The 27,901-nt window shown below is 46.8% G+C and overlaps 1 protein-coding gene across 1 annotated transcript; it reads left to right on the top strand.

Annotated features, from left to right (window-relative positions):
• The first annotated feature begins 1,045 nt into the window (after positions 1 to 1,045).
• Positions 1,046 to 27,267, top strand: LOC119967572 (palmitoyl-protein thioesterase 1-like). Its single transcript, XM_038800279.1, has 9 exons — positions 1,046 to 1,231; positions 2,104 to 2,210; positions 4,786 to 4,913; positions 5,339 to 5,409; positions 9,531 to 9,633; positions 12,679 to 12,769; positions 15,544 to 15,642; positions 17,840 to 17,911; positions 25,270 to 27,267. Exons 1-9 carry the CDS (start codon positions 1,102 to 1,104, stop codon positions 25,390 to 25,392), a joined length of 924 nt encoding a protein of 307 aa, XP_038656207.1. The 5' UTR covers positions 1,046 to 1,101; the 3' UTR covers positions 25,393 to 27,267.
• The last annotated feature ends 634 nt before the right edge of the window (positions 27,268 to 27,901 follow it).

Below are 27,901 nucleotides of genomic sequence, written 5' to 3'. Positions count from 1 at the left end.
TCATCGGACGGGGTATTGAGTACAAGAGTCGGCAGGTCATGTTACAGTTGTATAGGATTTTGGTTAGGCCACATTTGGAATACTGCGTGCAGTTCTGGTCGCCACATCACCAGAAGGATGTGGATGCTTTGGAGAGGGTGCAGAGGAGGTTCACCAGGATGTTGCCTGGTATGGAGGGGGCTAGGTATGAAGAAAGGTTGAGTAGATTAGGATTGTTTTCATTGGAAAGACAGAGGTTGAGGGGGGACCTGATTATGGTCTACAAAATTATGAGAGGTATGGACAGGGTGGAGAGCAACAAGCTTTTTCCAAGAGTGGAGGTGTCAGTTACAAGGGGTCACGATTTCAAAGTGAGAGGGGGAAAGTTTAAGGGAGATGTGCGTGGAAAGTTTTTTACGCAAAGGGTGGTGGGTGCCTGGGACGCAGGCATGATAGCATCATTTAAGAGGCATCTAGACGGGTATATGAACGGGCAGGAACAGAGGGAAGTAGACCTTGGAAAATAGGGGACAGGTTTAGATAAAGGATCTGGATCGGCGCAGGCTGGGAGGGCCGAAGGGCCTGTTTCCTGTGCTGTCATTTTCTTTGTTCTATCCCCATAACCCAGGAACCCCACCTACCATTTTTGGACACTAAGGGCAATTTATCGTGGCCAATCCACCTAACCTGCACATCTTTGGACTGTTGGAGGAAAATGGAGCACCCGAGGAAACCCACGCAGACATGGGGAGAATGTGCAGACTCCACACAGACAGTGACCCAACCCAGAAATCGAACCTAGAACCCTGGAGCTGTGAAGTAACTGTGCTACCCACTGTGCTACCGTGCTGCCCACAAGAGATCCCAAGAAGAGACTTTTAAAAACATTTACTGGGGGTATTTTGCTCAGTTGTCTCAGGAAAGAGAAACAGAATTAATGTTTCAGAGGTGGATGAACTTTCATCGGAGTGTCTGTCCAGAGACCAGCTCGACCAGCAGGAACTTCATGACCATTTACTGTGGCCCATTCTCAACCAATGAGAAGCTGCACGGTCACATGACAGCCACACGGGTCACATGACAGCCACACGGGTCACATGATTCAGTGAGATACTCAGTGAGATGGCTCCGTTCGCCACAGGATGTCTTCTTTTGCTTTTCTCCTTCTGCTCCGTCCGCCAAACCGCCGCCTCCTGGAACTCCAGCCGCAACCTCACCGAGCCAACACCGGTTGTCATTTGGCACGGCATGGGTAAGGTGGCAGCGAATTCAAATCGCGCACATCCAATCCAAACTACTTCTCCACCGAAGCGCCTCTTTCAGTCGCTCTCCCCCTTCACTCAGCGCCGCCGCCGCCGCCGCCGCCATCCTCCTTTCAATTCAATCTTTGTGCATTTCTCCCTGTCTTCCCCAAACCTTCTCCACCTCTGCTCCAAATCCTTCATTCAGAATGCTGCAAACACCAAAGGGGCAAGTATTTCACATTGAGAGACAGTATCGATCTTGCACGGCTGGCCCACAATTGATGATTTTCTATATTTAAACAAAGCCCGTGTGTCTGAAAAAGCTTTTTAAGCTGCTCCTTGGCATCAAGCCAGGCAAATCCTATTGCATTCTCTAGAATCAAGCGGCGAGGCGAACAAATGGGAAAGCGGACTTTGTTTAAAACGGGGCAATAAAAAAATCCAATTAGCATTTATTGAAAGTAGACAGCTTGGAAGTATGATGTGGAGATGTCGGCGTTGGACTGAGGTGAGCACAGTAAGAAGTCTTGCACACCAGGTTAAGGTCCAACAGGTTTGTTTCAAACACTAACTTTGGGAGCACTACTCCTTCCTCAGGTGAATTCACAGTGCTCGGAAAGCTAGTGTTTGAAACAAACCTGTTGGACTTTAACCTGGCGTTGTAAGACGTCCTACTGAGCTTGGAAGTAGAGTATTTATAACATCTAAGGGTTTTGCTCTTCTGATATGATGCACTGATATAACTTCAAAACACAGCATTTAGGATTTGATTCTATGTCGACTGATACACTTGCTCAAACAACAAAACCCAATGAAAATGTCACCAAATAGCAAGGATTGCTTCCATCTTTTGATTGTTCAATTTATTGATTCATTTTAGGCGATAGCTGCTGTGAAGAATTTACTCTGAAGTTTATTAAACTGGTGGAAGAAACTGTCCCAGGAAGTTACGTTTTATCCTTGAAAATTGGAAAGACTGTGCAGGAGGTAGGCATTAATACAGAATGAATCCAAAGAAAAGTACAGCACACGAACAGGCCCTTCGGCCCTCCAAGCCTGCGCTGACCATGCTGCCCGTCGCAACTAAAATCTTCTGCACTTCCGGGGTCCGTATCCCTCTATTCCCATCCTATTCATGTATTTGTCAAGATGCCCCTTAAATGTCACTATCGTCCCTGCTTCCACCACCTCCTCCATCAGCGAGTTCCAGGCACCCAATACCCTCTGTGTAAAAAAGACTTGCCTCGTACATCTCCTCTAAACCTTGTCCCTAGCACCTTAAACCTATGTCCCCTAGTAATTGACCACTCTACCCTGGGGAAAAAGTCTCTTGACTATTCACTCTGCCCCTCATAATTTTGTAGACCTCTATCAGGTCGCCCTTCAAACCGTCTTCGTTCCAGTGAGGGCAACCCAAGTTTATTCAACCTCTCCTCATAGCTAATGCCCTGCATACCAGGCAACATCTTGGTAAATCTCTTCTGCACCCTCTCTAAAGCCTCCACATCCTTCTGGTAGTGTGGCGACCAGAATGGAACACTATACTTCCAAGTGTGACCTAACTAAGGTGCTATACAATTGCAACATGACTTGCCAATTTTTATACTCAATGCCCTGGCCAATGAAGGCAAGCGTGCTGTATACCTTCTTGACTACCTTCTCCACCTGTGTTGCCCCTTTCAGTGACTGTGGACTGTACACCAAGAACTCTGACTTGCGAGTAGTAGGAAGGAACTTAAGCGAGGAGTCAGGAGGGCTAAAAGGGGTCACGAAAAGTCATTGGCAAATAGGGTTAAGGAAAATCCCAAGACATCTTACGCATACATAAAAAGCAAGAGGGTACCCAGGGAAAGGGTCGGCCCACTGAAGGACATGGGAGGGAATCTATCTGTGCAATGAAACTTCAATAGCGTTTAAGCTCTGGTATCGGTCACTACTAATACAAGGAGTAGTAGCGATCGATACCAGAGTTTAAACGCTATTGAAGTTTAATTGCTTCTAACCACAACTTTGAATTATTTCATGGAATTATAGAATCTGCAGTGCAGAAGGGGGCCATTCGGCCCATCGAGTCTGCACCAGCCCTCGGAAAGAGCACCCCACTCAAGCCCACATCTCCCCCTATCCTCGCAACCCAGTAACCCCACTTAACCTAAGGGACAATTTAGCATGACCAATCCACCTAACCTGCACATCTTTGGACTGTGGGAGGAAACCGGAGTGCCCAGAGGAAACCCACGCAGACACAGGGAGAACGTGCAGCCTCTGCACGGACAGTGACCCAAGCCAGGAATTGAACCTTGGACCCTGGAGCTGTGAAGCAACAGTGCTACCACGCTGGTGCTGTAGAATGTGTTAAGTAACTCACAGTTCACTTTAGAGTGGTGTACAGAACATATTGTCTAATTAGTTTGGAAGCTCAAAATGTATGCTATACCACAAAAAATCTGGTTATTAGTGGTAATAAGAAAGAACTATTTGTAGTGCTTCAGTCAGATTCTTGTTTCCCATTCTATCTGGTGAGTTGCAGCAGATGTGTTTGAGTGCAATGTATGTTGTCCAGGGTAAGAAAAAGAGCAGGCTAAGCTGTGCTCTTTTCCCCTCTTTTCCTGACAATCCCCCCCACCCTCAAATTCCCCCTGCCATGCAGTCAGTGACAAATAACTTCCATTGGCTTGGTCCATCTTTGACAAAGCACTGCAGTGGCTTGACATTGCCTTCAGCAGTATGGTTGATGAGGAAGCTGTCCTGATCTTTCCACCTGCTATCTGGTGTATTGGATGGATTTCCAGACTGATAATCAACCTGTTTGACCACTCTATGAATGTACCTTCCGTGTCCATCAAGTTCTGAACTAGGACTTGAACCCGAGGCTTCTGAATCTGGAGCTTCTGGCCCAGAGGTAGGGGCACTACTGACCGTGCCACAACCTCACTCTACCAATGAATAATGTGATTAAATCCCAGTTGGGCCACATGCGGCCAAATACATATTTATTGGGAACCACACTCAAAATGCCTTCACAAAAAAAAGTTTGAGGAAAGATCATTTTAATATTTAAAAAAAAATTAAGAGTATTCAATTTTCCCCCCAATTAAATACCAATTTAGCATAGCCAACTACCTACCCACCATATCTTTTGAGTTGTGGGAGCAAGGCCCACACCGACACGGGGAGAATGTGCAAACTCCACATGGACAGTGGCCCAGGGCCGGGATTGGACCGGGGACCTTGGCACTGTGAGGCAGCAGTGCTAACCATTGTGCCACCGTGCTGCCCCTGGATCATTTTAATATACTTTCTTTTAAACCCACATCTTATTTCCTGTTTCATAGTCTCCCTAACGTAAATGAGGAAAATCCAGCTTATTGTTTGCTTTCTGAACCCATCACTTCCTCCACACCTGAGGGTGTTGACTGTTCCTATGATGTGGTTCCTTGATACCGACAATTGTACGTACTGTACCGAGTGGTTATTTCTAATTTTCGGAAATAAGGAACTTTGTGATCTAGACTAATTCACTGTTAATGGTACAATCTGAATACATTGTGTATTTTATTAGGAAATACAGAACAGTTACTTCATGAATGTAAATTACCAAGTTAAATTGGCATGTAACATATTGTCCAAGGACACGAAGTTACAGAATGGATATAATGCGATGGGCTTCTCACAAGGAGGTCAGTTTATGTAAGTGTGACTCAATAGAGCCTTACTTTATGAAATAACTTCCATTTGTTTTTCTTTTATAAATTTAGAGTACTCAATTTATTTTTCCAATTAAGGGGCAATTTAACATGTCCAATTCACCTACCCTGCACATGTTTTGGGTTGTGGGGGTGAAACCCACGCAGACAGGGTAGAATGCGCAAACTCCACACGGACAGTGACCCAGAGCCGGGACTCCGGCGCCGTGAGGCAGCAGTGCTAACCACTGCACCACCATGCCACACCTTGCATTTGTTGAGCACTTTTCACATCCATGTGTCCCAAAACACTTCACTGTTGATGAGTTTTTTAAAAAAATGCAATCCAACAGGTGTTTTTTTTTAATGGTTTGGTTGCTTGTTCTGAATACAGAGCTTTTACAGTAATGTTTTTCTATTGTGTTGTAGGAGAGCTGTGGCACAGAGATGTCCATCTCCTGCAATGATAAATCTCATCACATTTGGAGCCCAACATCAAGGTAATATTTACTGGTCCATCTTGCGCCATTTAAATGCATATTTGTTCAAATGTGTTATTTTCAAAAGCTGAAACCTTTATTATTGTTATAATTCTATTACAAACATACTGTAACAGTGAGTGGCTGCAGTATTCCATAGGTATTGTTGGTGAAGGTGGTATTGTTGAGGTCACATGGCTCAGTATATGGAGCTCCAGTAACATAACCGTAACCCTTAATGAACTTCTATTGAATTCCCTGTTAGAACAACCTATTGCTTCCCAACCTTTCTAAAACTTCAACTGAAACTGCTGCCTTTGTTAACCATACCAACATGAAGTTGAAAATTAGCACGTGGATTTAATAAATAATGTGGAAAGCTTTGCTCCTTTGTAATGGGTTAAGATGAGGACAAATGGGTGAGGCTCCTGTACAACGCTCCCAAGGCGAGTGGCCGAACTAACACCGCCAGCTCTGAATACTTCCAGCTACAGAGAGGAACAAGACAAGTGCTGCCCCCTGTCCCCACTTTGTTCGTGCTAGTGATTGAATCCCTGGTGATTGCCCTTTGGGATGCGAAAAGCTGGAAGGGAATCCGGAGAGGAGACAGAGAGCACAGAGTCTCTCTCTATGCAGATGACCTGCTCCTCTATGTCTCGAAGCCACAGGAGGGACTGAAAGCAATACTGAAAGAGTTTGGAACCTTCTCTGGGTACAAACTTAACCTGGGCAAATGCGAGACATTCCCAGTGAACCCAAAAGGGGGAGGGACAGAGCTGGAGGGGCTCTCGTTCAAAATGGCCCAGAACAGATTCTGTTACCTGGGGATTCAAATAGCCAGAGACTGGACACAGATCCACAAGTGGAACCTGACCAGCTTGGTGGACGAAGTAAGAAAAAAACCTTCAACGGTGGGGCTCACTCCCACTCTCCCTGGCGGGGAGAGTGCAGGCGATCAAGGTGAATGTACTGCCAAGGTTCCTCTTACTGTTTAGATCCATTCTGATCTTCATCCCCAAAGCCTTTTTCCAAAACATAGACAGTCTAATCATGGCTTTAGTGTGTGGGGGTGGGGTAAGAACCCGAGAACCAAACCGACACTCAAAGAAGCAAAATCAAAGTGGGCTTGGCCTTACCAAACCTACAATACTACCACTGGGCAGCAACGGCAGAAAGAATGAGGGGATGGGTACAAGAACCTGACACAGATTGGTTACAAATGGAGGAGGCACCCTGTAAAGGAATGACCCTCTGGGCCCTGGCTACAGCAGCACTCCCATCCTCCTCAGCAAGGTACACAACAAGCCCAGTGGTAGCGGCCACGCTGAGAACATAGACCCAATTGTGACAGCACTTTGACCCCCATCTGCGGCAATCACAGATTCCTCCCAGCTATGCTAATACCACCTTCAAAAGATGGATGGACGGACTGACGGTCGGGGACTTCTACATAAGGCACAGACTGGTGACACTGGACGAACTGACAAGGAAGTGGAAACTAGCAAAAGAACAGGAATTGAGACCCCTCCAATTAAACACTTCCTCCGCAAAGAGATAGTAGGGTACCCCGGGCCCCCAGAAAACATACTACTAGAGGACCTGATAGGCACAAGCAGCGAGAAGGGGAGGCTATGTGGGAAAATATATGGACAGCTACTGGACAGACCTCGAACACTACTGGATGAGACCAGCCAAAAATGGGAGGATGAATTGGGGACAGAGCACAGTGCACAGAGCGCACCTGACCAGAACCCGAATGAGCAGGTTGTTCCTGGAGGTGGAGGACAAATGTGAACGGTGCCAGAGGGGCTCGGCCAACCACACCCACATGTTTTGGGCTTGCCCCAAGCTTTCTGGGTTCTGGACAGCCTTCTTCGAGGCAATGTGCAAGGTTGTGGAGGTGACGATGAAGCCGTGCCCAATAGTGGCAATCTTCGGGATATTGGAGCAGCCAGAGTTACACATAGGGAAGGGGGCCAACGCCCTTGCTTTCAATTCCCGAATCGCATGCCAGAGAAGGGCTGGGGGAATTATAGATCGATCCAGGGGGCAACAAAGTGTACATAAGGGTTAGTTAAATGAAGGACAAAATAAACCTCTCTGTACAATAAAGTAAATTAGCGCGGGCAAGAAAAATGTAATGTATACACGCAACAACTGTTTATAAATAAGAGAAAAGCCAATAAAAAGATTTTCAGCTCCAGCTTGGCAGCCCTGGCCACGGCTCCTCTACCGCTGCCGCCGACCAAGTACACCACCAGCCCGGTAGTGGTGGCGACCCTGCGGATATGGGGCCAGTGGAGGAGGCATGTGGGGGAGATGGGGGCGTCTGTCTGGGCGCCAATCTGCGACAACCATCGGTTTGCCCCCGGGAGTATGGATGGGGGGGTTCCGAGTATGGCGGCGGGCGGGGGCGGGAAGGGTGGGTGATATGTTCCTGGAAGGGAGCTTTGCGAGTTTGAGGAGCTTGGAGGAGAAATTTGGGTTGGTAAGGGGAAATGATTTTAGATACCTACAGTTGCGGGACTTTGTTCGTAGACAGGTTCCATCTTTCCCACGCCTCCCGCCAATGGGGATCCTCGACAGAACAGTCTCTAGGAGGGAAGAAGGGGAGGGTAGAGTCTCGGTTATATATAAGGTGCTCATGAGGGAAGAAGGGTCCCAGACAGAGGAACTGAAACTTAAATGGGAGGAGGAGCTAGGCGGGGAAATGGAGGATGGGCTGTGGGCAGAGGCCCTGAGTCGGGTAAATTCGACAGCGACATGTGCTAGGCTCGGGCTGATTCAATTTAAGGTCGTTCACCGGGCCCATATGACGGTGGCTCGGATGAGCAAATTCTTCGGGATAGAGGACAAATGCGCTATGTGCGCGGGAGGACCAGCGAACCACGTGCACATGTTTTGGGCATGCCCTAAGCTGAGGGGGTACTGGGAGGGATTTGCGGGGGTCATGTCCCGGGTGCTAAAAACAAGGGTGGTGATGAGTCCAGGGGTGGCAAGTTTTGGGGCTTCGGAGCACCCGGGGGTCCAGGGGGAGAAAGAGGCCGATGTTTTGGCCTTTGCTTCCCTGATAGCCCGGCGACGAATACTATTGGCGTGGAGGGACTCAAAGCCCCTGAAGACTGAGTTGTGGCTTGCGGACATGTCGAGTTTCCTGGGTATGGAGAAAATTAAGTTCGCCTTGAGGGGATCTGTGCAGGGGTTCGCCCAGACGTGGCAACCATTTATTGACTTCTTTGCGGGAGAGTGAGCGTCAGCAAGGGGGGGGGGGGTAGTAGAGTAGAGTAGGAGGGAAAATATGGCGGGTAGTACCGGTGGGAGAGGAGGGGGCTTGTGCAATATGTTATGATTGAAGTATTGAAAGTATATGGATGTTTGCACATTTTTGCCTTTTTTGCTTTCTTTCTGATGATGTCTGTAACTGTTTATAAAGCCAAAAACTACCTCAATAAAATTGTTTATTAAAAAAAAAAAATTTCAAAAAAAAAAAATGATGACATGCTTTCAAAGACCAGCATGGTAACTCTCTCCCAGCAACTGAACTGCTTGAATCGGCCATCATGCGAGTGGGTGCATGTCTAAATGAAGCTCAGGCTGAAGCAACATGCATTCTTATCAAGCATCTACTTGCCCCCATTCATTATAAAAATTGTCTGTGGCTTCCTCCCATTGCTGCTGAACATCATAAGCCACTGGCTTATAACAAAAGATGTCACTCCGAGCCCTCTCTCCACTAAACATTGAAGTCCACCCAGCAAATACTCCTTTGTTCCCTGTGACCATGAAATGCAGACAACACTGTAAATCAGCTTCTGGTGAAATGTCAGTCAGAACCTCAAATGTAGCTGTAATATTCCTACCCAAGACAACAACCCCCCCCCCCCCCCCCCCCCCCCCCCCCCCCCCCCAAAACCGATCCTGGGAGAAACATTTTCCAACCATTTTTCACATTCCCCAACCCATCCTCAAAACAGAGTTTGCAATAAACTAGCAAATCCCACTGATAACCGTGCAGACTTCCCCTTTATTCTAGGTTTGAAAAAACACTAGATAAAGTGAGTCCAGGTCTTTCCTTCAGGCTAAGTTATGATTCTTGTTAAGAATTATGATCATAATTATGATTCTATTTGTCTCTCCAATAGGAGTATATGGTCTTCCCCACTGTCCTGGGGAGAGTTCCCACGTCTGCAACTGGATAAGGAAAATGCTAAATGAGGGTGCTTACAGTAGTCTACTTCAAGATCAGTAAGTACTGTCCTGTGTCTTGTTCACTGTATTTGTGCCACACTAGTACCAGGCAGTGACCATCTCCAATAAGAGAGAATCTAACCCTCTCTCTATGGCATTCAATGGCATTGCCGTTGCTGAATCCTCCTCTATCAACATCTGGGGGTTACCATAGACCAGAAACTGAATTAGGCCAGCCATATAAATACTGTGGTCAGATGCTGGGAACAGGTTAGAGGCTGGGAATTCTGTAGTGAGTAACTCCTGTCCAAACTCCACAAAGCCCTTCCACATTTACTTTTTAAAAAAACTTAGAGTAGCCAATTCATTTTTTCCAATTAAGGGGCAATTTAGCGTGGCCAATCCACCTATCCTGCACATCTTTGGGTTGCGGGGGTGAAACCCACGCAGACACAGGGAGAATGTGCAAACTCCACACGGACAGTGACCCGGGGCCGGGATCGAACTTGGGACCTCGGCGCCGTCCTTCCACATTTATAAGGTTTGAGTCAGCAGTGTGCTGGAATACTCTCCATTTACCTGGAATAGTGCAGCTCCAACAACACACCAGAGACTCGACACTGTCCAGGAAAAATCAGCCCACTGATTAGCACCCCATTCACCCCCTCCACCACTGACTCAGTGTGTACCATCTATACGATGCACTGCAGCAACTTCGACAGCATGTTCTAAGCCCACGACCTCTAACATCCCGAAGGACAAGGGCTGTCACTGCATGGAAATACCCATCATCTACCTCAAAACTATACACCACCCTGGCTTGGAACTCTATTATCATTCCTTCACTATCGCTGGGTCAAAATCCTGGAACTCTCCCTAACAGCACTGTGCATATATCTACACCACGTGGCCTGAAAAGGGTCAAGACGACGGTTAACCACCAACTTCTCTTGAGCAATTGGGCAGAAGCAATAAATGCTGGCCTAGCCAGGGATACCCACATCTTGTGAAAGAATAAATTAATGAATAAGTATCAATACAGAGTATCCCGTGTACTGTGTGAAAGTAAATAAGTTGCACAATGCCATGTACAGTATCCATTCCTAGTCATAAAGCTAGAATAAAAACCACATCCTGAACACACACATAAGGGGAACATTTGAAGTAAACGGCATAAAAGTTGTCCCTCTTTCACAATATTGCTTTAGTTAATACGTAACAGATTTCAGGAAGGAAGATTGTGCAATGGGTGCTTTTGACCCAATAGATTTGATCGATGAGGACATGATTTGGCCTGGTGGACATGGGTTCAGATGGCTTTCACAATGTATCACACGAACGCCAATGGAAGAGGAATGAGGGATAATGTTTTTTGGAGTGGGGAGGGGCAGGGGAGTTAGAGCAGGACATCTCTTTAGACACCACTCAGAAATGAGGATAAGGATGGTGGCAGTATCTCAAATTGATTGCAGTTATTTGGCGCACCCCACAGGGTTCTGTTCTAAAAGTGCATTGTTTGCAGTTCATCAATGATGGGGCTAGTTTAAACTTGGAAGATAATTTTACTAAAATATGCGGTATAGTAAACAAGTAATGACCAAAAGCTGCTGATGAAATTTGATGTCATTAAGGGTGAGGTGGTATATGTTTTTTAAAAAATTGTAAATAGAATAGGAGAAATCTGGTGTGGTGGGAGAATATAGAGGAATTTTGGTGGGGGGGTTGCGGGGGTTTGTTTCACGAGACAAAGCCGTGAAATGCCTAACTATTGGGTTTTATCTCAAGAGGCTTAATATAAATTTGAGTATTGATGAATCTAATGATCAGAATCCAATTTTGTACTCTGTGCTACATGGAGGATGTTGAGGCAGACCGAGGGTACAGTGCTGATTACTGAAGAGGTTGCCTGGTATGAGGAAGTACAATGTGTGTGTGTGTGTGTGTGTGTGTGTGTGTGTGTGTGTGTGTGTGTGTGTGTGTGTGTGTGTGTGTGTGTGTGTGTGTGTGTGTGTGTGTGTGTGTGTGTGTGTGTGTGTAAGTAAGAACTTTGACCCTGGATCCTACCATCCTCAATACTGTCCTTGCTACACCCTTCCAAAATTCTCCCAGCACTGGGCATGCCCAGAACATGTGAACATGGTTTGCTGGGCTCCCTGAGCACCTAATACACCTGTCCTCAGTCCCAAAAAACCGGCTCATCCTTGTCCCGGACATATGAGCCCCATGCAGTACCGTAAACTGTATGAGGCTAAGCCTCGCACACGAAGAGGAGGAGTTCACCCTTTCTAGGGCATCCGCCCACGTCCCCTCCTCAATCTCCTCACCCAGCTCCTCCTCCCATTTATCTTTCAGCTCCTCCACCGAGGCCTCGTCTACCTCCTGCATCACCTGGTACACTTCCGAGATCCTCCCCTCTCCAACCCATACCCCCGAGAGCACCCTGTCCTGGACCCCACGCGGCGGCAGCAGAGGGAACCCCGCCACCTGCCGCCTGACAAACGCCCTTACTTGCATGTACCTAAAGGTGTTCCCCAGGGGGAGCCTGAACTTCCCTTCCAGCTCACCCAGGCTCGCAAACTTCCCGTCTATGAACAGGTCCCCCAGCCTCCTGACACCTGCCCTGTGCCAACTCAGGAACCTGCCATCAACTCTCCCCGGAACTCTCTCTGCAATTACTAAAATGTACAATAATGACTGGAGAGTTAGAATGACCCCAGGGGAAATCAGTTTGACTTGTGGATTATGGACTAGTACTGTGGAATTAGATTGAGGAGTCTTGCATTCGGGTGCTCTGCAAGGTCCTCAAACATGTTGTAAGCACTTAGCTCTATGCTAACCTCAACCACCATTCCCATTTTGAACCCCCTCTCAGTTTTCTGTGGAATGGTGAGAATGCAGCAGGTTACCCACGACCTTTGTAACTACAAAGGTGACCCATTGTCCCCCCCTCTGTCCTCGATGAACTTGCACTATTTCTTCATAATTTCTCCAATGTAATCCACTTCATGCCATCAATCTCACAGGGTTCTATCCCTACTTTGAAACTTAATTGGTTAAGCCAATCAATTAATCTCATCTACTTAACAATTGTTTTCCTGTCAGCTTGGTGCAGGCAGAGTATTGGCATGATCCCTTGAATGAAGCTCTGTATAGGAACAAAAGTATTTTCTTGGCAGAAATTAATCAAGAAAAGGTAAGTACTCCATTCTACCCAGTGGCTTTAATTTGTATGGGAAATTGTTGGCTGTGAATTGCATCCATCAGACGCGAGCAAAACATTAGGAAACCAATCAGCTACTCCACCATCACTGCCGATGACTTGTTGTTATACGTGTCGGAACCAAGTGTGTCAATAGGGGGAATATTGGAGCTGCTTCAAGTGTTTCGGTCTTTCTCAAGGCACAAATTAAATCTAGACAAGAGTGAATAATTTGTGGTGTCTCGGCCGGGGGTGTTGGCAGGATTGGGGGGGGGGGGGGGGCTACCATTCCGTAGGGCAGGGACTCACTTTAGATACCTGGGGGTGCAGGTTGCTTGGGATTGGGGGGGGGGGGCTCCATAGGTACAAACATTTCTAGTTTGGTGGGGAGAGTGAAAGCTGATCTGGCAAGGTGGGATGGTCTCCCTCTGTCACTGGCGGGTCGGGTACAGGCGGTTAAAATGAACGCGTTGCCACGATTTCTGTTTATTTTCCAATCCCTGCCGATTTTCCCTCCAAAGGCATATTTTTAGAGAGATTGAAGGAATGATTACCTTGTTCATATGGGGAGGGAAGGTGGCCAGAGGTAGAAAGGTGATGCTGCAGAGGGGAAGGCAGGCAGGGGGTTTGGGTCTTCTGAACCTGATCTACTACTACTGGATAGCGAATGTGGAGAAGGTGCAGAGCTGGGTCAGAGGGGTTGATTCCCAGTGGGTCAGAATGGAGGAGAGTTTGTGCAAGGGGTCGGGATTGAAGGCTCCCGCAACAGCGCCGCTCCCAATCGCCCTGGGGAAATACTCGGGGAGTCCGGTAATAATTGAGAATTTGGAGACAGTTTCGCCAACACTTCAGGTTGGGGGCAGGGTCATGGGAAATGCCGATTTGGCGGAACCACAGATTTGAGCCAGGGAGGTGGGATGGAAATTTTCAGAAATGCAAGCAGAAGGGGATTAAGACACTAAAAGACTTGATTCTTGGGGGTCGGAGCTGGGAACGAAGGATGGGCGGGAGCAAGGGAAAATGTTTAGATATATGCAGGTTCGAGATTTTGCCAGAAAAGAGATACAGAGCTTCCCGGTGGAGCCGGCCTCCACATTGCTGGAGGAGGTGCTGACAACTGGGGGACTGGAGAAGGGGATAGTGTCGGCGATTTACGGGGCTAATTTGGAAGAGGAGACGGCACCACTGGAAGGGATCAAAGCAAAGCGGGGGGGACGAGTTGGGAGAGGGTATGGAGGAGGGGTTCTGGTGTGGGATGCTCTGGAGAGTGAACGCCTCCAGCTCGTGCATGAAGATGATGAGCACATCTCACAAGGGAGAGGATGTGCCGGCTCTTTGAGGGGGTAGAAGATGTGCGTGAATGTTGCGAGGGGTGCCCAGTAAATCACGTTCATATGTTTTGGTCCTGTTCAAAGCTGAAGGATTACTGGAAGAAGTTTTTTAGGCTAATCTCTAAGGTGGTGCATGTGAAACTGGACCGGGCCTCCGGGAGACCATATTCGGGATGTCGGACCAACCGGCATTGGAAACTGGTGCGGAGGCAGATGTTGTAACCTTCGCCTCGTTGATCGCCTGAAGGCGGATCCTGTTGGGATGGCGAGCAACCTCTCCACCCTGTGCCCTGGCGTTCTTGACTCTTAAGAAGGTTAAATTTGAACTGAGGGGAAGAATGGAGGGGTTCTGTAATTCATGGGCGTTATTTATTGTGCACTTTCAACAATATGTTAACATGTGGGCAGTTGTTTGTGGGTTGGTGGGAGGATGGGATTGTTGTTGTTGATATGGGGATTGACATTATATTTGTTACTGATTATTGTTTATTGTTGGTGGGTGTAAAGTTAGGAGAAAATGTGAAAAGGAGCAGAATAAAAATATATATTTAAAAAGCTATGCCACCATCATCCTAAATGTTGTATCCTTCCAGAAAATGTAACTTTACCTTTCTTTTTCCATAATCTTCTATTTCTATTCTACTTTGCTGTTTTGTTAGTTTTATGAAATTGAGCCCTGAGATGTAAGGTAGCAGCAGAGATTCAACATGTACAGAAAGATGTGAAAATCAAGTAGTGATATTTAAGCCTGAGGGGGGGATTCTCCGATATGGAGGCCAAGTGTTTGCACTATCGTGAATGCCGTTGCGTTTCACGATGGTGCGAACAGGGCCCGGGCATGACCTATTCTGGCCCCCATAGGGGGCCAGCACGGCGCTGGAGCGGGTCACGGCCTCCTTACGCCGCGTCAACCCATGCATGCGCAGTTGGGCCAGATCAATCCTGCGCATGCGCAGGGGACTTCTGCGCACGCTGGCCCCGGCCCAACATGGGGTCTGTGTTCAGGGGCCGGCCGCACCAGGAAGTAGGCCATGGGTGGGGGGGGGGGGGAGAGAGAAAGAGGCCAGCCTGCCGAATGGTGGGCCCCGATCGCAGGCCAGACCCCCCCCCCAAAACAGGCCGCCACCGAGCGTTCCCGCAGAGTTCCCGCCGGCAGCGACCAGGGATGAACGGCGCTGGCGGGACTCTGTCATGTCGGAGCGGCTGCTCGGGCCATCCGGGCTGGAGAATCGGCGGCCCTGCCAATTCCAGCGGCCGACGCAGCGCCAAACGCTCTGGCGCAAATGGTGCCGATTCTCCGCACCTCGTCAGGGTGTCGTGGCGCGGTTGCGGTGATTCTCCGGCGCGGGGCTCGAAGAATCGCCCACTGAGCTTTAAATGCTAATTTTGAGTTTTTGAGTGGGAATCAAACCTTTACACTCCCTATTTCTGTTACAGCGCATTAACGAAAGTTACAAGGACAATCTGATGAAATTGAAAAAGTTTGTAATGGTGAAATTCTTGAAGGATTCCATGGTTGACCCAATTGATTCAGAGGTGAGAATGGATGCTCTCTGTGAGTAGATAGTAATTAGTTGGAGTATTCCCACTGACCTCGCCCCGAACATACCTCCTGAAGATGTAGAAATTACAATGTGAAAATAAGCAGTAGTCTGAGTCCTAAAATGTGCACGTTCGGTGGATTGGCCATTCTAAATCACCCCTTAGTGTCCAAAGGTTAGGTAAAGTTATGGGGATAGGGTGGGTGCGTGGGCCTATGTAGGGTGCTTTTCCAGAGGGTCGGTGCAGACCCGATGGGCCAAATGGCCACCTTCTGCACTGTAGTGGTTCTATTTCTCCACAACTGTCTTTCAATCTTGCCCGTACCTCTTCTGTCCTTTCTTCCAACAAGTGTATGGAGCTCATGGACTTTGTCACTGATCTGTTCAGCAATCCTGCAGCTTTCTCCACTTGGCCACTAAGCCCTGAATTACATTTTTCTCTTCAATCTCCTTTCATGCTTTCTTCGATTAATCTCATCCATGAAACCCATTTCCTGCTCCCTTGACTGTCTTCTCGAAAAACTTTCCTTCCTTACTTCCATGCTGGCTGATAGGATAAATGGTTTCCCTTCTCAAGGGGCTTTTCACAGTAACTTCATTGAAGCCTACTCGTGACAATAAGTGATTTTCATTTCATTTCATTTTCATTTCAAGTACTCCACCCTGTGTTTTACGACTGCAGTCACCTTCCCCATTAAAAATAAAAGCCCTCCTGGCCTCTGTTCTTGCAAACTGCCGCAACATTTCCTCTCGTCTCTTTCTCAGGCCTTCTTCCTATCAGAGCCCATTTTCCCCCCTCAGTTGTTTGAATCTCTCTCAGCACCGAGAGACCCCAATAAATTGGTCTGAACCAAAATTGCAAATGTCCTTACTTCATGCCACTAATAGCTGGAGTAGCTGCACTCTCTGCTTTTCTTCCACCTCTGCATTCTTGCCTCATGAATGCCCCAAGGATCTATCCTTGGCTCCCTCCTCTTCCTCATCTATCCACTACATTTCTGTGGCATCCTATTATTGCAAACCTACATTAGCACCCAGTCCCACAATACCTCAAATTTAATATTGTATTTCGATCCTTCCATGGCCTACCTAGTTCTGCAACCAGCCCAACAAACTCTCTTATCCACTGAATTTGGCCTCTCCTGCAACGCCACATTCATCATAGTATTGGTGGCTATGCCTCTTTTATGACTAGGCCCCCAAACTTTGGGTATTCCTTCTGAAACTGCACCACATCGCTCTCTTCTGCTATGACCCTTATTGAAATCCAACTGTTCGGCCAACTCTCCATACACTTTCCTTTGGCCTAACCTTTATTTTCTTCTGTGTAACTCTGTTAGGTGCTTTATGACTTTTTCCCTAAGTTAAAGGTGCTATATAAAGTCGTGTGCTAATCCCGTGTGCTCCCTTGGTTCACATTGACATCTTTTAAGTTCATACTTAATCGGACAAATAGGAAAAGCTTATTTGTGATCAGTAAAACTGTTCCCAGCATGCAATTGGATGTCCCTTCGCCTTTGCTCTGCCAAACTTAAAACATTTTTTTTTTTTTAGAGTATCCAATTAATTTTTTCCAATTAAGGGGCAATTTAGCATGGCCAATCCACCTACCATGCACATCTTTTGGGTTGTGGGGGTGAGACCCATGCAAACACGGGAAGAATGTACAAAGTCCACACAGACAGTGACCCGGGGCCGGGGTCGAATCTGGGACCTTGGTGCCGTGAGGCAGCAGTGCTAACCACTGCACCACCGTTTTGCTCTGCCAACAAACTATGGACACAAGTAGGATGTATCCCTATGAAGAGAGTGTTTTCACCTTGTACTGAAACAGTAAACCTATGGCAACGTGTTCCTTCAGTAACTTGAATTGGAAGCACAATTTCTGTTATTCATTCAAGGGATGTGGGCTTCACTGGCTGGGCCAGCATTCATTGCCATTCTAAAATATGAATTTCCAAGTGAATCAGACCAAAATATTACCAATTATATAATCTTCATCCATCGCATCCTTTTGGAAAAATCAGTTTATCTGCTTTTCTCAAAATAAACTGAACAATTTTAAAGTCATACTTTTAGAACCCAAGTCATAACGTTAGCAGAGCAGTGCACATGGTGCCTAATTGATGAGCAGTCCTATTTTGACAAACTCCAATACCGAATTATCACTCCTCTCTCTCTCTCTCTCCCAGTGGTTTGGTTTCTACAAAGCTGGCCAGGCCAAGGAGACTTACAGCTTGAAGGAGAGTGTTCTTTATCAAGAGGTAAGATTTATTATGTTATGTGACTTGTCTTTTCAATGCTGTAGCAAAAGGCAGTGCCCCTGTGGGGTGCTAAATTATATTGTGAGCTCCGACTGTTCCTTTTACAACAACCTGTGTTTCAATCTGACTAGAGTTCCTGTTTGAAATGAGTCAGAGTTGTGTCAAACAAGTTCCAGAAACACATAGCAAGAAAAGAACTCAGATAAAAGAGGTGCAGGTTAGCTACAAGAAATAAATAGATGTCAGAAAAGTTGCAGATCAGATTTGAACCTGTGAAAGCGAATGTATTAAATTCCATGGATCATTGGAGAGATGAGACCAAACTTGAAATTTAAAGCATTTAGCAGCTGCAAAACAGATTGACCTGGATTTCGCACCAGCATTTTCCACTGACCTTGAAGAAAGCTGCCCACAAATATCGAGCAATTTCTGTGGCGTGGATATTATGGGCGGCATGGTAGCATAGTGGTTAGCACTAAGGTTTCACAGCACCAGGGTCCTGGGTTCGATTCCCAGCTTGGGTCACTATCTGTGCAGAGTTTGCACGTTCTCCCCGTTTCTGTGTGGGTTTCGTCCGGGTGCTCCGATTTCCTCCCACAAATCCCAAAAGACGTGCTGTTCGGTAATTTGGACATTCTGAATTCTCCCTCTGTGTACCCGAACAGGCGCCGGAATGTGGCAACTAGGGGCTTTTCACAGTAACTTCATTGCAGTGTTAATGGAAGCCTACTTGTGACAATAGTAAAGATTATTATTATTCCCTGATTCGATAATTGAATCTGGCAACAGTGATATTATCAAGCAGAGTAAGTAGCCAGTCACATTAAAGTGTTCTGACAGGCAGCAAACCAGGAAATAAAATGCACTGAACAGCCTTCACTTTTTAAATAAATTTAGATTACCCAATTAATTTTGTCCAATTAAGGGGCAATTTAGCGTGGCCAATCTACTTAACCTGCACATCTTTGGGTTGTGGGGGCGAAACCTACACAAACACTGGGAGGATGTGCAAATTTCGCACTGACAGTGAACCAGAGCCGGGATCGAACCTGGGACCTCGGCGCCGTGAGGCTACAATGCTGCCACTGTGCCACCGTACTGCCCGAGATTACCCTAATGACCTCCCTCCAATACCCCTCCAGTTTTGGACAGCACCTAAACATATGAACGTGACCCCCCCCCAAACAGCATTCACAAACATCCTCTACCCCTCAAAGAGTTGGTTCATCCTCGTCCTTGTGAGGTGCGCCCTATAAACACCTTCAGCTGTATCAGCCCCAACTTTGCACACAAAGTTGAAGGATTCACCCTCCGGAGCACCTCACACCACAACCACTCCTCTGTACCTGCCCCCAACTCTTCCTCTCACTTTGCCTTTAATCCCCTCCAGAGATACCTAATCTTTTCCCAGAATCACCCCATAATTGGGGGCAGCACGGTAGCATGGTGGTTAGCATAAATGCTTCACAGCTCCAGGGTCCCAGGTTCGATTCCCGGCTGGGGTCACTGTCTGTGCGGAGTCTGCACGTCCTCCCCGTGTGTGCGTGGGTTTCCTCCGGGTGCTCCGGTTTCCTCCCACAGTCCAAAGATGTGCGGGTTAGGTGGATTGGCCAGGCTAAATTGCCCGTAGTGTACTAAAAAGTAAGGTTCGGGGGGGTTGTTGGGTTACGGGTATAGGGTGGATACATGGGTTTGAGTAGGGTGATCATTGCTCGGCACAACATCGAGGGCCGAAGGGCCTGTTCTGTGCTGTACTGTTCTATAAATCGCCGACACCTCCTTCTTCTCCATTCCCCCTGAGGGGGCCGGCGCCACTAGAAAGTTCTGTACTTCCTGCCTACCGAAATTTTGAACCTGCATATATCTAAACATCTCCCCCTGCCTCAACCCATATTTCTCCCCCAGCTCCTCCAGTCTCGCAAACCGGCCCCAAAGAAACAAGTCCTTTAATACCCTAACTCCCCTCTCCTCCCATCTCCGAAAACACCCATCCCACGTCCCTGGCTCAAATCTATGATTCCCCTGAATTGGCATTTCCCTTGACCCTGCCCACAACCGAAAGTGCTGGCGCAGCTGCCTCCAGATTTTCAATGTCGCCGCTATCATTGAACTCTCTGAATATTTCCCCGGGACCATCGAGAGCGGCGCTGTTGCCAACTCCCTCAGTCCCGACCCCCTGCACAGACTCTCCTCCATTCTAACCCACTGGAAGTGTCTCTCCTCCTCTCTCCCCCCCCCCCCCCCCCCCCCCCCCCCCCCACCACCAGCTCCTCACCTTCTCAATATTCGCCACCCAGTAATAAAACAGTAAATTTGGAAGGCACTGAAAAATAAACAAAAACCGCGGCATGCATTCATCTTAATTGCCTGCACCTGACCTGCCAGCGAGAGAGGGAGACCATCACACTTTGCAGATGATACGAAGATTGGTGGAGTTGTGGATAGTGAGGAGGGCTGTTGTCGGCTTCAAAGAGACATAGATAGAATGCAGAGCTGGGCTGAGAAGTGGCAGATGGAGTTTAACCCTGACAAGTGTGAGGTTGTCCATTTTGGAAGGCCAAATCTGAATGCGGAATACAGGGTTAATGGTAGGGTTCTTGGCAATGTAGAGGAGCAGAGAGATCTTGGGGTCTATGTTCATAGTTCTTTGAAAGTTGCCACTCAAGTGGATAGAGCTGTGAAGAAGGCCTATGGTGTGCTAGCGTTCATTAGCAGAGGGATTGAATTTAAGAGCCGTGAGGTGATGATGCAGCTGTACAAAACCTTGGTCAGGCCACATTTGGAGTACTGTGTGCAGTTCTGGTCACCTCATTTTAGGAAGGATGTGGAAGCTTTGGAAAAGGTGCAAAGGAGATTTACCAGGATGTTGCCTGGAATGGAGAGTAGGTCATACGAGGAAAGGTTGAGGGTGCTAGGCCTTTTCTCATTAGAACGGAGAAGGATGAGGGGCGACTTGATAGAGGTTTATAAGATGATCAGGGGAATAAATAGAGTAGACAGTCAGAGACTTTTTCCCTGGGTGGAACACACCATTACAAGGGGACATAAATTTAAGATAAATGGTGGAAGATATAGAGGGGATGTCAGAGGTAGGTTCTTTACCCAGAGAGTAGTGGGGGCATGGAATGCACTGCCTGTGGTAGTAGTTGAGTCGGAAAAGTTAGGGACCTTCAAGCGGCTATTGGATAGTACTTGGATTAGGGTAGAATAATGGAGTGTAGGTTAACTTCTTAAGGGCAGCACGGTAGCATTGTGGATAGCACAATTGCTTCACAGCTCCAGGGTCCAAGTTCGATTTCGACTTGGGTCACTGTCTGTGTGGAGTCTGCACATCCTCCCCGTGACTGCGTGGGTTTTCCTCCGGGTACTTCCGGTTTCCTCCCACAGTCCAAAGATGTGCAGGTTGGGTGGATTGGCCATGAAAAATTGTCCAAAATTCTATGATTAACCTAGGACAAAAGTTCGGCGCAACATCGTGGGCCGAAGGGCCTGTTCTGTGCTGTATTTCTCTATCTCTATCTATCACACCTTGTCAAATCCACTTTCACCCTTCCTACCAAAATAGTCATGTTGCACCTACGGAACCCCCCCCCCCCCCCCCCCCCCCCCCCCCCCCCCCCGCCCCCTGCAATCCCGTGCCACCTGCACTCCCAGGTATCTAAAGTGAGTCGCCAATGAATGGAAGTGAAAGTGAATGGAACCCACCCACCCGTGCCCCCACCCCTCGGTCGGGACACCACAGAATATGCTCACTTTTGTCCAAATTTAGCTGATAACCCAAAAAAGACCCAATCACTTGAAGGAGCTCCAATATACTACCCATCGACACACTTGGTTCTGACACATACAATAGCAAGTCGTCCATGTACAAGGATACCCTGTGCTCTACCCCCCCCTCATACTATCCCCTTCACACCTCCAAACTCCTCAACGCGATGGCCAAAGGCTCAATCGCAAACGCAATCAACAGGGGGGACACACAAGACATCCTGCCTGATCCTACGGTGCAGAGCAAAATAACCCAAATTCACGCTATTCGTGCAGACCCTCTCCCTCGGCTCCCCGTATAGCAATCTTGCCCACTCCACAAATCGTGGCCCACTCCAAAACCACCATCAAATACACCCACTCTCTACCCGGTTAAACACCTTCTCGCTGTCCAATGCCAAAACCACCTCTGTCTCCCTCCGCTCCGTAAATGCCATAACTACGTTCAGTACCATCCTAATGTTCGAAAAGAGTTGCCTGCCCTTCACAAACCCCGTCTGATCTTCCCCTATCACCTTCAGAACGCACTCCTCCAACCTACCCACTAACACCTTTGCATCCACATTCTTATCCTTCTTGAGCAACAGGGAGATTGATGCCTGCCCGAAAGTCTGTGGCAACACCCCCTTCCCTAACGACTCCTCAAACATCCCCACCATCATTGGCACCAATGTATCTTTAAATTTCTTGTAGTACTCCACTGGAAACCCATCCGGCCCTGCTACCTTCCCCAACTCGTCCTCCCAATCGCGTCCTTTATAGCCTGCTCCTCTATCGCCCCCCTCCAAAGTTGGCCTGTCAACATGCGCCCCGCCTACTCGCCATATTCTTAGACTGCTCCCCTCGCCTGCCTCAATTGGCAAACCCGCCTTCCTTATGGACAGCCGGTCAAAGCTCGCCTACAACTCCTGCCTCTTTTCCAACAGTGCTGGTTCCACATCCTCTGCACACCTCCTGTCCGCTTCGAACATCTCATCTATTATCCTTTGCCGTTCCACCATCTCCTCCTTATCTACCTTTGCCTTAAACGACATCGCCTCCATCCTCACCACTGCCTCCAAAGCTTCCCATACCACTGCCTGCAGACTTCACCCGTACAATTAAACCGCACCTATTCCTCAATCACTTTTCCAATCTTATCACAAAACCCTCGATGCCCCAACACCCCCATATCTAATCTCCACGCCGGCCTCTGCACTGCTCCCATCTCCAACATCCATGTCCAGCCAATGCGGCGCATGATCCGATATCGTAATTGCTGAATATTCTGACTCCTTGACCCCACCAACAACACCTTCCGTACCACAACAGAAAAATCTATTCGCAATAGACCTTATGAACCAAAGAGAAAAATTAATACTCCCGCTCCCCCAGGTGCAAGAACCTCCAAGGGTCCAATCCTCCCATTTCCACCATTAGCCAAGCCGGTGCCTTTGCTCCCCCTGACTGGGGAAGCGATTGTGGTCATGACTTGTCCAATCTTGGCTTCTGCACCAAGTTCCAGTTTCCACGCACTATCAATTCATGTGAATCCAAGTCTGGAATGGCCTACAAACCTTTACAAATCCTACATCATCCCAGTTGGGACCATACACTCTTACCAATGCTGCCAACCTCCCCTCCAATGCCCCTGTTACTATCACATGCTGACCTCCCTGGTCCGCCACCACTTTCTCCATCTGGAACCGTACTCTTGTTTTTTTTCTTACTAACCAGGACCGCAACCCCCCCTGCACCCTGCCATCAAAACCCAAGTGAAACACCTAGCTAACCCAGCCCTTTCTAATCCTCACCTGATCCTTCAAGTGAGTCTCCTACAGCATCTCCACATCAACTTTCAAATGTTTCAGGTGCACATCTTTGGGTTGTGGGGGTGAAACCCACGCAGACACGGGGAGAATGTGCAAACTCCACACAGACAGTGACCCAGGGACAGGATCGACTTGGGTCCTCGGTGCCATGAGACAGTAGCGCTAACCACTGTGCCACCGTGTCGCCATTCCATGCCAACTCTTGCAAGAGCTGCTCTGTTCAATCTCTTCCTCATGGTTCTTTTCTCTTAAATCTTTTCTCTTCAGATAATTATCCAATTCTCTTGAAAGTCACAATTGAATCTGCTTCCATTACACACTCGAGCAGTGTAATCCCGATCCAAATCACTTTGGGTATAAAAAATTTTTAAAAAAGGTTTTGTTCTGATTGCCTCACCTCTGGTCTGGCCAGTCACCTTAAATCAATATCCACTGCTTCATGACCCCATCAATGGGAACAGAAGTATAGCTATACGGAGAAATGTAGACAGCCACTTCTAGCTTACCATGTTTAAATATGTATATGTAAGTTACTTACGGACCTTGGTGTGTATTTATACAAGTCACTAAAAAAAGAGACAGTACAAGGAACTAGGTCCATAAAAAACTGAAATCCTTGGGTTTGTAAATCAAAGCGTAGAATTCAAAAACATGGAGGTAATTTTAACTTGCGCAAATCTGCGAGCCACAGTTAGAAGATAATGTACAATTACATAGAACATAGAACAGTACAGCACAGAACAGGCCCTTCGGCCCTCAATGTTGTGCCGAGCCATGATCACCCTACTCAAACCCACGTATCCACCCTATACCCGTAACCCAACAACCCCCCCTTAACCTTACTTTTATTAGGACACTACGGGCAATTTAGCATGGCCAATCCACCTAACCCGCACATCTTTGGACTGTGGGAGGAAACCGGAGCACCCAGAGGAAACCCACGCACACAGGGGGAGGACATGCAGACTCCACACAGACAGTGACCCAGCCGGGAATCGAACCTGGGACCCTGGAGCTGTGAAGCATTTATGCTAACCACCATGCTACCCTGCTGCCCCTAATTCTGGGAACATTTAAAGGAGGAATATATTGTATTCACTCAAGTGAGGGAATAATTAAATTGGTACTTTTATTAGTCAAGCTGAGAAGGTTTGCTGTGTGCCATGATATCATCCAAGATTATAAAGATGCAAAGAGCAATGATTGGTTTCATTGGCCACAAAGTCACGAGGGTGCAAATTCTGATATGGACACCGATGTTATCGGGCACCTTTGGTTTTAAGTAAATATTTTTGCCTCAGTATTAGAAATATTGTAGATTAGCCTTGTAAAAGTGACAGACATATGGAGATACCAGTTTTTAAGAAGTATTGCATTTAATTCTTAGCTTTTGGAAAATATTTCAATCCACAGACTCCAATGAGTGTAACGTGTGAAAGCTCCCCGGTGATAAGAGTTTTCCCACCAATAGCTGAACCATGTAGGGTCCCCCAAGTTGAAGTTTTGATTCTGTACTCAATTTCCTGCTCTGTTGTGCTGTGAGAAGCAAGAGTGTCTGGTTTGATCTGCTGGAAATGCAGTTCATGTAAGGACAGGATTGGACTTGGCTGGGAAAAGGCTTGACCATCTCTGTTGAGGCTCAAACATTAATAATGACCAGTTGAACAAGATATCAAGGGATGACCAGAATCTGGCTGGAGTGAAAACATTTTTTAGAAAGGGAGAGAGAGGTTTGTTGGAAAATTCAGAGAAAATAATGAACTTTTCTTTTATTCATAGGATCGATTGGGGTTGAAGGCAATGGACAAAGCGAGCAAATTGGAATTTCTAACTGTGGATGGGGATCACCTTCAATTCTCAAAGGAATGGTTCATCAACACCATAGTTCCTTACCTGAAGTGATCCTTTTTTGTTAAGTCAGTAGCTGTGAACTAATTGACTCACCCAACATTAACACATCTAACATTGCATAATGCTGTAAGTTTTGTAAAAGATTGGCTCCCTTATCAAGTTTGAACTAGTTCAACTCCCAAGTACTTTGACAGGGCGGCACGGTAGCATAGTGGTTCGCACTGTTGCTTCACAGCTCCAGGGTCCTGGGTTTGATTCGCCGCTTGGGTCACTGTCTGTGTGGAGTCTGCACGTTCTTCCTGTGTCTGCGTGGGTTTCTTCCAGCTGTGCTGTTCCGGTCTCCTCCTCCAAGTCCCGAAAGACGTGCTAATAGGTGAATTGGACATTCTGAGTTCTCCCTCAGTGTACCTGAACAGGCGCCGGAGTGTGGCGGCTAGAGGCTTTTCACAATAACTTCACTGCAGTGTTAGTGTAAGTCTACTTGTGACAACAATAAAGATTATCATTATCATTAGGGTGCTTTTCCACAATGCAACCTACTCTTAATTCAATTTGGGGCACTTATGTTGCCTTTAAATTTTAGCACTAAATTCATACTTTATGTTGCTCAATTAGAATTGTGAGATAATTCATGGAAACATTTTCTTTCAGCAAATTTTAATACCTCTCATTAAAGCTGATGCAAAATGTAGCAAATAATGATTTTGAAAGTAGCAGTGGAATCACTTGTTTAGGAATGAACCATCCAGAACAGGAAAGTGTTACTCATCTGATGAGTTGGCTTTATCAGGCATAGCTTCAGTATTTCTAGAGTACAGTCATTAACAGTCAGCCATTGCTGGCGTACCTGATCACTACCGGGGTAGGATCAGGCTCTGTTTGATGACTTTCAGAGTTGATACTCTAGGCTCATAAGGAAGTTGGGACTAGAGGAGGCATTGTTTCTCACTGTCAAAATTTGTTAAAGGTGGACCATGCTTATTCAAAGTAGAAGGCTAATGAGGTAAACTAAATTTTGCCTACATTAGAAATCTAAATTGTAACTTTGACTCTTTCATATAAAATATCTATGGATAGACAATCCTGTTCACCCCATTGACGTGTTTATATACAACGTTATGGTATTAACCTATTCCAGGTTTGCATGGTTCAGTTGCAAGACATTTCGATAAACAAGGTGAGCTACGTCTGTAAACAAATCTAGTTTGAAGGGATTCTTTAAACATTAGCTGACATTATACACGGGTGTAATTATGGCTCAAACAATTTATTAGTGAAAATGAAATTTAAGGTAATGCTGAAAAAGCACTTAAACATTTGAGAGGAAGCAACTTGGAGTGATCCCATACATTGAGACTGCACACAGTGGATGTTTGGCTGGGCATTTAGTATTGCTTAGCTTTTAACAATGTTTCTTCTCAATCTGCCAAATTGCAAGCCTATGCCCAAGAGGAGACAGTGCTCTTACTATCTACATTTTGCTCAAATAGGCCAGAAATTGCTGCAATGGTGCATCCCATGGCAATCTCGGGGTTAATAACATTTTTTATCTGCTCCATTCACAAGCGTTAATTTTGCACTATAGTTTTCTCAAATATCAGAACGATAACAGGACAGTAGTGTCAATTTTGCATCTAGGATGTCAAGATCCATCTTGCTGACCAGCCACATGGCACCATAAAAAATTGAAAACCGATGCCAAAACTCAGTTAAAGTGTGGCATTGCAAGTTCTGAAATGACATTAAATCGACTGAAGAGCGTTACTAACTTTGCAATGTTTTGAAATGCAGTACAAGGTAATTAAGTGTTTTGCATATGCAAATGTACCTGAACAATAATTTGTTTCTTTCTGATGAAAATGCAGCTTTTCATTCTCATTTGTGGAATAATGTTGTTTTGAATAAAATTTCCACTGCTTCATGTTGGATTTTGCTGTCCTTTTCTGTCACAATGGGGACATGTTCTAGACTTCCTGGTCAACACAGGTCTGCAGGTGGGGTCCTCAGGAGAAAGGTGACCAGCTATCGTTGTTTGAACGTCCTGAGTTTTGAGCAGCCATGCCTTCGTTGAGCAGGAGAATGGGACATGGCCCTCGTGACATCCAGGTTGGAATTCTGATTCACTGGCGTCCGATATGGAAGGCTAAGGATCAATACTTTTCAACAGCTGAGAATAGAAACTCTTGTGTCAGAAATATCAATACTCTTGTGTGACCACATTGAATTACTAAGGAATCACACAATCCTGCCATAAGTCTGAAGCTAATTACTCGGGCTGGCACTATTTTAGTGATTCAGAAATAAAGATTCAGAATCTCGGGTTTCCGAAAGGTTTTAGGTTCTTGGATTGCCTTGTGTTTCAAGCTTTTTATGAATCCAAGGTATAGTTGGCTGACACTCTGGGGAACTAGGGAAGGAGGAAAGTGCCATCAGAACCTTTGAGAATGACAGCGTGGGATTTTCTACTCTGCGTCTCCTAGCCTATGATTTTTTTTTTTAATTGATAAATTTAGAGTAACCAATTCATTTTTTCCAATTAAGGAGCAGTTTAGCGTGGCCA

Source organism: Scyliorhinus canicula, chromosome 1, assembly GCF_902713615.1.
Source record: "Scyliorhinus canicula chromosome 1, sScyCan1.1, whole genome shotgun sequence".
Lineage (NCBI taxonomy): Eukaryota > Metazoa > Chordata > Chondrichthyes > Carcharhiniformes > Scyliorhinidae > Scyliorhinus > Scyliorhinus canicula.
This window is presented reverse-complemented; position numbering and strand designations above follow the sequence as displayed.

Bases quoted from the DNA above. Each gene is read 5' to 3' on its own strand.
- LOC119967572 (XM_038800279.1), top strand. From the start codon at position 1,102: ATGGCTCCGTTCGCCACAGGATGTCTTCTTTTGCTTTTCTCCTTCTGC. The intron at 1,232-2,103 runs GTAAGGTGGCAG...GATTCATTTTAG, and splicing joins TGTCATTTGGCACGGCATGG to GCGATAGCTGCTGTGAAGAA. The intron at 15,643-17,839 runs GTGAGAATGGAT...TCTCTCTCCCAG, and splicing joins TTGACCCAATTGATTCAGAG to TGGTTTGGTTTCTACAAAGC.